Source organism: Megalobrama amblycephala, unplaced genomic scaffold, assembly GCF_018812025.1.
Source record: "Megalobrama amblycephala isolate DHTTF-2021 unplaced genomic scaffold, ASM1881202v1 scaffold507, whole genome shotgun sequence".
NCBI lineage: Eukaryota > Metazoa > Chordata > Actinopteri > Cypriniformes > Xenocyprididae > Megalobrama > Megalobrama amblycephala.
The window spans coordinates 1-12,245 of record NW_025953422.1 but is presented as its reverse complement, the minus strand read 5'-3'; the positions used below and the strand labels follow the sequence as shown (position 1 = coordinate 12,245).

At 39.6% G+C, this 12,245-nt stretch overlaps 1 protein-coding gene across 2 annotated transcripts in view; it reads left to right on the top strand.

The window, feature by feature from the left end:
* Positions 1 to 11,345, top strand: part of LOC125261851 (deleted in malignant brain tumors 1 protein-like) — an 88,031-nt gene extending 76,686 nt beyond the window's left edge. The window contains exons 15-16 of one of the 2 annotated variants that reach the window (XM_048180404.1): positions 811 to 1,130; positions 5,746 to 5,883. In XM_048180404.1, coding sequence (XP_048036361.1) covers positions 811 to 1,127 — 317 coding nt within the window. In that variant the 3' untranslated portion in view covers positions 1,128 to 1,130; positions 5,746 to 5,883. Of the gene's footprint in view, positions 1 to 810; positions 1,131 to 5,745; positions 5,884 to 11,035 lie in introns of those variants that run through there. The other variant, XM_048180406.1, reaches the window with a different exon arrangement.
* Positions 11,346 to 12,245: the final 900 nt, after the last annotated feature.

Below are 12,245 nucleotides of genomic sequence, written 5' to 3'. Positions count from 1 at the left end.
TTTGTGCTCCAAAAAAAAAAAAAAAAAAGACTTTATTCAATAATATCTAGTGATGGCCAATTTTTAAAACACTGCTTCATAAAGCTTTGAAGCTTTACGAATCTTTTGTTTGGATTCAGTGGTTCGGAGCGCCAAAGTCACGTGATTTCAGTAAACGAGGCTTCGTTACATCATAAAGGTTTCTAAATTTCAATGGTTCACATGACTTTGGCAGTTTGATTCAAGCACTGATTTGAATAAAAATAAGATTCGTAAAGCTTCGAAGCTTCATGAAGTAGTGTTTTGAAATTGTCCATCACTAGATATTGTTGAATAAAGTCGTTATTTTTTTTATTTTTTTTTGGCGCACAAAAATTATTCTCGTTACTTCATAACATTATGGTTGAACCACTGTAGTCACATGAACTGTTTTAAATACATCTTTAGTAGCTTTCTGGGTATTTGAAAGTGTAAATTATCTTGCTGTCAATGGAGGCCTCACTGAGCCATCTGATTTCATCAAAAATATCTTAATTTGTGTTCCAAAGATGAACGAAGGTCTTACGGGTGTGGAACGACATGAGGGTGAGTAATTAATGACAGAAATTTCACTTTTGGGTGAACTAACCCTTTAACAGTGCTCAAAATACTAGGGGGAAATGATGGTTTCATCACATTTTTAAAATTTCAGTGCCAACTTGGTTCTGAACCAAAAAAGCAGAGGGGTTTGGTGCTTGGCACCTAACAATGACTGATGTTTTTAGCTAGTTTGCAAGTTTAGCATGTTGTTAGATGTGTGTTGATTCATAATATAGTTATTTTATTTTTTAGGTGAATATACTATCAGACTGGTGAATGGTAATACTGACTGCTCTGGGAGAGTTGAGATCCTTTATGATGGCCAGTGGGGGGGACAGTGTGTGATGATAACTGGGACATTGAAGATGCTGAGGTGGTGTGCAAACAGTTGGGATGTGGACCAGCTGCTAGAGCACACTCCAATGCTCATTTTGGCCAGGGAAGTGGTCCGATCTGGTTGGATAATGTGGGATGTACAGGAAATGAATCATCCCTCACACAGTGCTCACAAAATCCTTTTGGAAACCATTACTGCGGTCACTACGAAGATGCAGGTGTCGTCTGCTTAAAGGGTAAAAGTATATATGTTTTCCCCAGATCCAAGATGCCATTGTATATTGACTGTTTTGCTTGTGATGAAAAGAGTACAATAGCGATTGAAAACAACATAAACCTATGGTGTTCAGTCCAAAATAATAATTATATTAAGCAGAGGGGCTATGTCTTAGGTGCTTGCCTACTAACAATTTCAAACACATACAATATACACATACTTACAACATAGTTCACTTTCAAAAGGGAACTCAACTCTGTGTTTGACACGCAATGGGAAAGCCCCCGCGTGAACCGGTGTCTGAAAACAATATCAACTCACGACAATCCTACTGGCCGGCGACAGCCTATGACGTCATTATAGCGTGACCCGGAAGTATATAAGGAGTGCCTAGAGAACCAGTCAGTATCTTTTTCGTCTTCGGGGACTGTTTTGTTCGAAACTATATCAAACTGATATTAAGGTAAGACAATTTATGTCTAACAAACATTTCAGGAAGTGTGTGCATCCATGTCCCATAGTGTTGACATCTGATCACATACAGATGCTGGTCATATAATTAGAATATCGTGAAAAAGTTCCTTTTTTTTTATTGTAAATTATTTTTAAAAATGAAACTTTCATATATTCTAGATTCCCTACATGTAAAGTAAAACATTTCAAAAGTTTTTTTTTTATTTTTTTATTTGATGATTAGAGCATACAGCTCATGAAAGTCCAAAATCCTGTATCTCAAAATATTAGAATATTTACATTTGAGTTTCATTAAATGACCATCCCTACAGTATAAATTCCAGGTATCTCTTGTTCTTTGAAACCACACTAATGGGGAAGACTGCTGACATGGCAATGGTCCAGGAGACGATCATTGACACCCTCCACAAAGAGAGTAAGTCACAGATGGTCATTACTGAATGTGGTGGCTGTTTACAGAGTGATGTATCAAAGCATATTAAATGCAAAGTTGACTAGAAGGAAGAAATTGGGTAGGCATAGGTGCACAAGCAACAGGGATGACCACAAGCTTGAGAATACTGTCAAGCCGATTCAAACACTTGGGAGAGCTTCACAATGAGTCAAATGAAGCCGGAGTCAGCGCATCAAGAGTCACCACACTCAGACATCTTCAGGAAAAGGACTACCAAGCCACTTCTGAAACAAAAACAATGTCAGAAGCATCTTACCTGGGCTAAGGAGAAAAAGAACTGGACAGTGAACAGTGGTCGAAAGTCCTCTTTTCAGATAAAAGTAAATTTTGCATTTCATGTTGAAATCATGGTCCCAGAGTCTGAAGGAAGACTGGAGAGGCACAGAATCCAAGCTGCTTGAAAAATGAACTTTTTCACGATATTCTAATTATATGACCAGCACCTGTACATAACTTATAACATTATCTTTTATGAGAACAAAAGGGCATGTACAGGCAGTTCTTGTGGGATCTATCTGTTTGTTTTTGTGAGTGTGTTTTACTTGTAAAATGCTCCACTTTCTTCTGGTCCTTTCCTCGAGAGGAGAAGGACCGGCAGCTGCACCTAATGGTTCGGGTCTTACTCTTGCTGAGGCAGAGTAGAGACTAGATCAAGGGGTTTTCAGCTGGAGCTTGTTGAAGGGGTGAAATTCCCTGCGACCTTCGGCGGCTGACGGGAGAGAGCTGTGTGATTATGATGATGTGTTGTCTATGACATCATTAGATTCAGCAACAGTTGCTCTTCTTGTTCTAAGCCAAACAAGAGAGCAGGAGATGGCTGATGAGGATGAAGATTGTGAGCCTTCTGAATCCTCAAAGCCACCCTGCCCCCGCGTATGTTCAGCTGTGTGAGATTATGAAACGCGCCTCTGGCAGACTTCGGCTGCCATTGGAGCAGGTTAAGAAAGAAACCACTCGCGGATTGTTCGTTGAACGGTTCCTTTTTTGCCATAATTCTCCAGCCACCGTAAGCTTTCCATTCCTTCTTGATCTTCATACTGAGATCAAGAAGGCATGGAAGGACCAGTATTCAGCTCGCATTCATCAACATCAGCAGGTTAAGTCGCTGATGTTGATGGAGTGAGTATGGGTACGCGTTGACGCCTCCTACTGACGAGATGAGTGTTAGTTGTGAATAGTTCTGGCCTCCTTTTATCAGAGTTGTCAGGCCAAGACCCATTGTCCCTTCAGTGTAGGTGCAAATTAGATAGCAGCTAAGGTAGCAGACTATTGCTAAGTCTCCCTGGTGCAGTTGTATCAGGTGATGTAGACCCCTTTTCACTATGTGAATAGAAACTTTGTTGCTGTGGCCCCGCTCCCCAAGAACTATCTAGTGGTACTTTGACTTTAGTTTTTCCCCTGAACCCCTTGAACTATGTTCAAGCTTGAGTGATATAGTTGTAGCTTTTTATAAAGCTCCTGTTCCCTAGGGTTCAGTACAGATTGTATCTGTTTTTGGTGAGAATTTCTGATGTGAAGTACCCACCCTGTATTTTTCAGGGATGGATTAATAGTACTCCTTTGTTGTTCAAGGTTTTTTTGCTTTAATATGTTAGTTCTGATTCCTGCCCTACACTTTGTGAGCTCAGTAACTCTAATACTGCCACAGGCTAGCCGGTGCCGATCTGTGATTTACAAACACAGTTCAGCAGGCTAAAAGCGTTCTGAAAATTCCAAAGTTGATTGACTATGCCGGATCTATCCAGACGCTACACGTGTGTTCTGGAGTAGTAGGCCTGACTTTGGCCTCCTTTAGAGTATGGTTACGTAATTTGTACTCCCCTTGCTGTAAGGGTAAAAAGTGTTTTTACTGAGTATATTGCCCGTTGGAATGTATAAGCTCAGGTTGAGTTTATAAAGCTAACCTCACTACATAGTTTGGTTTTCGTATATGGCTCCCTTAGAGCTTGAACACTGTCACAAGCTGACGCTTGTGTTGTGTAAAGAAGAAGGCTCCGTTTGGGCCTCCTTCAAAGCACAATAGCTTGTTGTATTACAAGGCTTGTTGGTAGATGTTTCAGTCAGAGTTTGCTCACTTGGAAACTAGCACTGCCACAGGTTGACGCCCATGTCATTCTGAAGTCGCAAGTCCTGTTTGGACCTCCCTCAGAGCATGATGGCATAAGTTTGTACTCCTCTTGCTTAAAGAGTAAAAAGTGTTTTTGCTGAGTACATTGTCTGTTGGAATGTGTGGATAAAATTAACCTCAGGTTGAACTAAACTAGTTAACCTCACTGGATAGTTTGGTTCTCAGATTTGGCTCCCTTAGAGTATAGACACTGCCACTAGCTGACGCCACGTGCCTTTCTGGAGTCGCAGGCCCGGTTTGGACCTCCTTCAGAGCATAATGGTGTAAGTTTGTACTCCTCTTGCTTAAAGAGTAAAAAGTGTTTTTACTGAGTACATTGCCGGTTGGAGGATGTGCTCAGGTTGAGCTAAACTAGTCAACCTCACTGGATAGTTTGGTTCTCAGATTTGGTTCCCTTAGAGCATAGACACTGCCACTAGCTGACGCCATGTGTCTTTCTGGAGTCGCAGGCCCTGTTTGGGGCCTCCTTCAGAGCATGATGGCGTAAGTTTGTACTCCTCTTGCTTAAAGAGTAAAAAGTGTTTTTACTGAGTACACTGCTTGTTGGAATGTGTGGATTAGGGTGACCATATGCGCCATTCTCCCAGGACGCGTCCTGTCCAGGATTTCTAAGTTGCATGAAATGTCCCAGTTTTGGTTTTGTTTTCATATTTGCGGAAGGTAACGATTGAAAAATAATTTGACCAATAGCATGCATTATACATAATCATCCGATAGTGGCTTGCAAGAAGGCTGGATCTACAGAGAACGGTCAAAGAATTGCAAATACGACAACATTTTAATGCATTGCATGAAGAATGTCAATAAGAACAGTGGCTTGCACAGACCTCCGTGTAGAAATCGCGTTCCTAAATCGCGTTCCGGGGGCACATCGATATATGACCACTTTCACAATTAAAGAGGCAAGGGCTCAAGCCATTTTAGGCAATTTAGAAATCCTGGACAGGACTTGCCTGGGAAAATGGCGCATATGGTCACCCTAGTGTGGATGAGATTAGCTCTGGTTGAGCTAGACTAGTTAACCTCTCTGGTTGGTTTGGTCTTCAGATTTGGCTCCCTTAGAGCTTAGACACTGCCACTGGCTGACGCCACGTGTCTTTCTGGAGTCGCAGGCCCTGTTTGGGCCTCCTTTAGAGCATGATGGCGTGAGTTTGTACTCCTCTTGCTTAAAGAGTAAAAAGTGTTTTTACTGAGTACATTGCCTGTTGGAATGTGTGTTCAGGTTGAGCTAAACTAGTCAATCTCACTGGAAAGTTTGGTTCTCAGATATGGCTCCCTTAGAGCATAGACACTGCCACTAGCTGATGCCCGTGTCATTTTGAAGTCGCAGGTCCTGTTTGGACCTCCTCTAGAGCATGATGGCGTAAGTTGTACTCTTGCTTAAAGAGTAAAAAGTGTTTTTACTGAGTACACTGCTTGTTGGAATGTGTACTTGCGGGTCGCTCTATGATGACGTCATAGGCTGTCGCTGGCCAATAGGATTGTCGTGAGTTGATATTGTTCTCAGGGAACCATGGTTACAAACGTAACCTGAGACATTTTTAATCACATTGTACTTACATTTTTATATCTTACCAGACATTAGATTGGTCAATGGGTCTGATTCATGCTGTGGAAGAGTGGAGATCCTTCATAATGGCCAGTGGGGAACCGTGTGTGATGATGACTGGGACGTGAATGATGCTGATGTGGTGTGCAGACAGTTAGAGTGTGGTTCAGCCATCAGTGCACCTCATAGTGCCGCCTTTGGTCAAGGCAGTGGATCGATCTGGCTGGATGGTGTTGGATGCTCGGGAGGTGAAGGAAACCTCACACAATGTTCACACAGAGGACTAGGAGTTCACAACTGTTATCATGGTAAAGATGCTGCTGTTGTTTGTGCAGGTAAATCTTTTGCATCTTGACATTATTTTGGGAGAAATGAGCAATAGAAATTACAATAAGCTTCATGTATTTAATGATTTTCATCTTAACATGTAATTTTAAATGGATGCCTATTTTTTTTAGCAGGTGACCTGCAGCAGCCCACTCTTTCTGTGATCTCCACAGATACAGTTTCTCCTGGAGAAAACATTCAGTTCAGATGCACAACACCTGAACCAAGATGCAATGCTGATGCTGAATTCCACCTCTTCAAAAACGGATCATCTATATCCTCCCAGAAACATGTTTCTGGTGTGACTTTCAACCTTGTCAATGTAAGCGTCTCACACCAGGGCAGCTACAGCTGTAATTACTCCTACCAAAACGGCACTGTAATATCACCTTGGAGTAACACTGTTGACATCACTGTAGGTGAGAGTTTAATCTTGTCTCATTGCCTACATAATAACGCATTAGTTGCATGAAAGTGAATTCATTCTGTATTGATGTCTTATTTTTGTGTTTTGAGCTGCTAATTTATAAAATGACTGTGAAATAAAATTAAATCCCAAGAAAGTGCAACTTATTAGCATTCTGCGCACGCACATGAAAAATACAATTTACGTACCTAGCAGTAGTGATGGACAAGTTTGAAACATGCTTCGTGAAGGTTTGAAGCTTTATTAATCTTTTGTTTAGAATCAGTGATTCGGAGCATGTATCAAACTGCCAAAGTCACGTGATTTCTGTAAACGAGGCTGCATTACGTCATAACTGTTTCAAAACGTTTCGAAACATTTCAAAATTTCAATGGTTCACCGGTAGAGGGCGATGATAAAGTGAACCCATGAATCATGCAGATTCACTGAGAACTATTGAACAAGTGTCTATGGGTTTTAACCAATGGTTTTACCTGATCTCTGATCAGTTTTATACTTTTGTAGATGTTTTAATTAGACATTAGTATAATTAAAATTAATAATGGTAGTTAGTAATCTTTTATTGGCCTGTTTAGCTTGAGTCCATGGAACAAACAAAACACGCCCTAAAAATCGATAAAAGAACACATATACAGACACTCTATATTTAATCTTATTAGACGATTAGTTAATTGCATTTGATAGATTTTACTATCAATAAAACATTTGCAATAGATTTGTAAAAGGTGTTTTTATGCATGTTTGGCCTGAGTTTTGTTGCATTTACACTGTTCTGACCACTAGGGGTCACCATGGAGATTGTTTCAAAGCCTCAGCACATTTGCTTGGTGCTCACCCTATGGTCTGTGTGGGTCCTAATGCCCCAGTATAGTGATGGGGACACTGTACTGTAACAAGCACCATCCTTCGAATGAGACGTTAAACTGAGGTCTTGGCTCTCTGTGGTCATTAAAAATCCCATGGCACTTCTCGTAAAGAGTGGCCTCCTAATAATCCCCATTCATTGAATTGGCTTTATCACTCTCTCTCCTCCCCGTCTACAGCTGGTGTGTGGTGAGCGCACTGGCGCCGTTGTACTGTGGCTGCCGTTGCATCATCCAAGTGGATGCTGCACACTGGTGGTGGATGAGGAGAGACCCCTGATATGATTGTAAAGCGCTTTGGGTGTGCAGTAGTACATACGAAAGCGCTATATAAATGCCTCATTCATTCATTCGAAGATGGCGGATGCGTCAACATGTCTGACATAAAATACATCAGTATTGCTCCTTGTGATTTTCTTAAAAGCTTTTACTTTTCTTAAAAAGGGCGGTTGCTAAGAAGTGACTAAATGGGACTAGAGGTTGTTGGGGATGTTAAACGTCATCAGCTGAACAGAAAAAGTCATGTACTCACTAGACACTTTCACAGCCTCGTTGTGTTTATATTCCCGCTCTTGCAAACTATTATAACTCGAAACATAATTCATAATATAGTTATTTTATTTTTTTTAGGTGAATATAGTATCAGACTGGTGAATGGTAGTAATAACTGCTCTGGGAGAGTTGAGATCCTTTATGATGACCAGTGGGGAACAGTGTGTGATGATAACTGGGACATGAATGATGCTGATGTGGTGTGCAGACAGTTGGGATGTGGACGAGCTGCTAGTGCAAACTCCAATGCTCATTTTGGCCAGGGAAGTGATCCTATCTGGTTGGATGAAGTGAGATGTTCAGGAAGTGAATCATCCCTCACACAGTGCTCACACAAACCTTTGGGAAACCATAACTGTGGTCACAAAGAAGATGCAGGTGTCGTCTGCTTAAAGGGTAAAAATATATATGTTTTCCCCAGATCCAAGATGCCATTGTATATTTACTGTTTTGCTTGTGATGAAAAGAGTACAATAGTGATTGAAAACAACATAAACCTATGGTGTTTAGTCCCAAATAATTATTATATTTTAAAAAAGCAGAGGGGTTTGGTGCTTGTCTCCTAACAATGACTGATGGTTTTAGCTAGTTTGCAAGTTTAGCATGTTGTTAGATGTGAGCTGATTCATAATATAGTTATTTAATTTTTTTAGGTGAATATACTATCAGACTGGTGAATGGTAGTAATAACTGCTCTGGGAGAGTGGAGATCCTTTATAATGACCAGTGGGGGACAGTGTGTGATGATGGCTGGGACATGAATGATGCTGAGGTGGTGTGCAGACAGTTGGGATGTGGACGAGCTGTTAGTGCACACTCCAGCGCTCATTTTGGTCAGGGAAGTGGTCGGATCTGGTTGGATGATGTGGGATGTTCAGGAAATGAATCATCCCTCGCACAGTGCTCACACAAACCTTTTGGATACGAAGACTGCGATCACGAAGAAGATGCAGGTGTCGTCTGCTTAAAGGGTAAAAGTATATATGTTTTCCCAGGTCCAAGATGCCATATTTACTGTTTTGCTTGTGATGAAAAGAGTACAATAGTGATTGAAAACAACAAAAACCTATGGTGTTTAGTCCCAAATAATAATTATATTTTAAAAAGCAGAGGGGCTATGCACATTTGGTGCTTGGCTCCTGACAATGTCAAACACATAAAATATACAAATACTTACAACATAGTTTTTAATCACACTGTACTTACATTATTTCACTATTCATTTTTATTTGAAGCGCTTACACAGATACACACAGGAGCGTTTAAAAGCAGGTGTCTGTCAGTGGATATATTAGGGATCCGCTGATAGACGCCTGCTTTTAAACTCCTATCTAGTGCTTCATTGCTAAGTGTTTAACTAAACCTTGATAGGAGAGATTAGTGAGAAACTGAAGTCGCGTTTCCACCGAAATTACCCGGAACAATTTGCCCCAGGAACTTTTCCCCCCAGACCTGTTGCTGTCGGCTGCTGCATTTGAAATTGAATACTTATCTACTATATAGTACACAAAAAACAGTACACGAACAGAGTAGTATATCCAAATTCAAAGTATTCGAAAAACAGTAGGTGAATACTATGAATTCCAGCTAGATTCTGAAGTGCGCATACGATGAACACTTCACTATCCCATGAGGACACGGGAGAGGATTTATGAATGGAGTTGAAGGGATGTAAACTGGTGCTGGTAAATCATGTGACAGTAACAACATGGTGGATGTAGTACGTCCGGATTTCATTCATACTACACGCATTCGTACTATATAGAACATATATTTTCAACGGCTGTAAGTAAATTTAAATTCAAATGTAGTACCTACTCAGTACGCAATTTCAACGCAGCTTGCATTTCCATCGCATCTAAAGTACTGTGATCCCAGGTTAAAAAAAGTACACTTCTATAATGTACTTAAAGTTTTCTCGCACTAATTTTGTACTTAATATACTAAAAATTCTTCTTTAGTACTACTTAAGATAATCTTATGATCATCTAAGTGTACTCAACTGTGCTATTTTGAGACACCATGAAATATAAACTATCTCTGTATTTAAAAAATATATTTAGCTACCACTTGTAGCACACTATGGGTTCAAATGTACTATAAGTGGTATCTAAATACATTTTTAAATACAGAGATAGAATATTAAAAGCACATTTTAGTTCATATTTCATGCTGTCTCAAAATAGTACAGTTGAGTACACTTAGATGTTCTTAAGATTATCTTGAGAAGTACTAAAGAAGAATTTTTAGCATATTAAGTACAAAATTAGTGCATGAAAATAGAGCACTTTAAGTATATTATAGAAATGTACTTCTTTTTTTTTTCACCTGGGGAAGATTAGTCTGGTAATGAACGCAGGACTGTGCCCGAATTTCCAGTTGGATTTCGTCCTCTGCATATACGCTTAATAAAGCCTGAACCTTGTCGTCGGTCCATCAGTCGTATTTTTAAAATCCATTGTTGATTCAAATAGCAAACAGCTGCACACAACGCAACATACTTTTAAAAAATGTGGTTGAAATAAAATGTTGCATGGAGTCAACCAGTTCAGCGCCCAAGTCCCACCCCGAAAGTTCTGAACTTTGAAAATGTACTACCTCATGATCAGGGGCTTTCTGAGGGGGGGAATTTTTACCCGGAACTTAATTTGGACCCTCGTCCCTGCGGCAGAAACACACATAGTACCACCCCAAAGTCCCTAGTTCCTGGGGAAAGTTCCTGTGGTGGAAATGGGGCTTTATATTAAGTTTGTCATATCATTTAGGTGATGAAACAGTGGTTCACTGACTCTGCGTTTATAGGCTATTGGTTACGAAAAGTGGCAGGGAAGGTTTTAGTTTCACTCTCTTTACAATAATTCAATTATTACTTTACAGTTTTTGAAACAATTTCTTTAGTATAGATGCATCAACAATTACTGTAGTGCCTTGACAACTAACTATTTATCTTTCAAATAATAGAGGCCATTTAAGCAAATGAAACAAACATTTTGATTCTGCATCCTGTATTGGAGAAGGCAGTAATGGGTTTTATTTGAGGTGAATAACTTTTAGGACAAAGTAATAGATGATTTGTTCAGCTTTTTATCATTTGTGGCATTATCATGTGTTTTCATTTTCGTTTACATTATTTGTATTTCCTCTCATTAGGTGCATGTCCTGACATAGAGACTGGAGAGTGGTGTGTGAAGGACAGGACTTAGGGGCCCCTGGGCTTGAGTTTATGTTTGGGTCCTTCCTACACAACAAATGACATCAACTAACATCATTACGGAGCACAAAATACACAAAAATTAAAATATGCTTTGAGGTTCCTAGAACAGTTAATATGCCTAGCTTAGCTAATGTTTAGTAGTAATATTAAATAGTCATTATAATACAATAAAATACATGATGTGTTTTCTCAGTTGAGAGATCAAAACCCTGAAATAACACTGAGCAATAAAGCCAGAGAACAGTATTTTAAAGTGTATTGTCATATCTGTGTCCTCTTCTGTCAGATTTCTTCAATTTAACCAATAAATTCGATCAGAATACAATGACACTGTGTATAAATTGAAGTCAGTATCAATATCCATCTTTGGATTTGCACATACTGTTTTATGCAGCTCAGACATGGCATGAATGGGTTTAAACAGCAAATTATAATTGCATAAATATGTTCAGAGATTAAGAGAGAGGGGAAATTGCTACTGGTTGAAAGTGATAATCCATAAAATCATATTACCAGTGACTGTATTTATGATTTATCAGCCATTTTGCCCAAAATCATCTTAATATGTCTTCAGTTGCTCATTGTTGCAGTTGGTCTGATGCTCCCAGTCATGATGGCATGACTTACCGTGACTCCTTTGTACTTGGCCCCTTAATGGCTGCTTGCCAGACATTGTACTTTAACAAACTCCTCCTAGAGCTTTATCAGATCAACATCATATTTGGTCAGTCTAATCTAAAGGCCTTTGCGGCATTAAATTGGATGTTTCGCCATGAATCAGCAAGTTGTTGTCGGATATACAATGTCTAATCTGCCTGGCCTGAAGACATCTACATGCCAGTATTCAGTTAGTCATAGCACCACCTGCTGGCAACAGGAAATGACATGCTTTGCACTGTAATTTACTCCATGAAACATTTAAATATGCCATTAAGTACCAAATACTTAAAATACTACAAAAATAAAACAACAAACAGTGACTATATGCCTAAATTCACTTGAAAGTGTCCTTATACTATATTTAAACTCCGTGAATCCGTCTGTCTGCGATCTGTAAAGGTCTCTAGGCATAATAACTTAAAGTGGGTAAAATAAAATTCCAAAATAAAATAAACACATAACTATTATTAAGAAAATATAGAATTA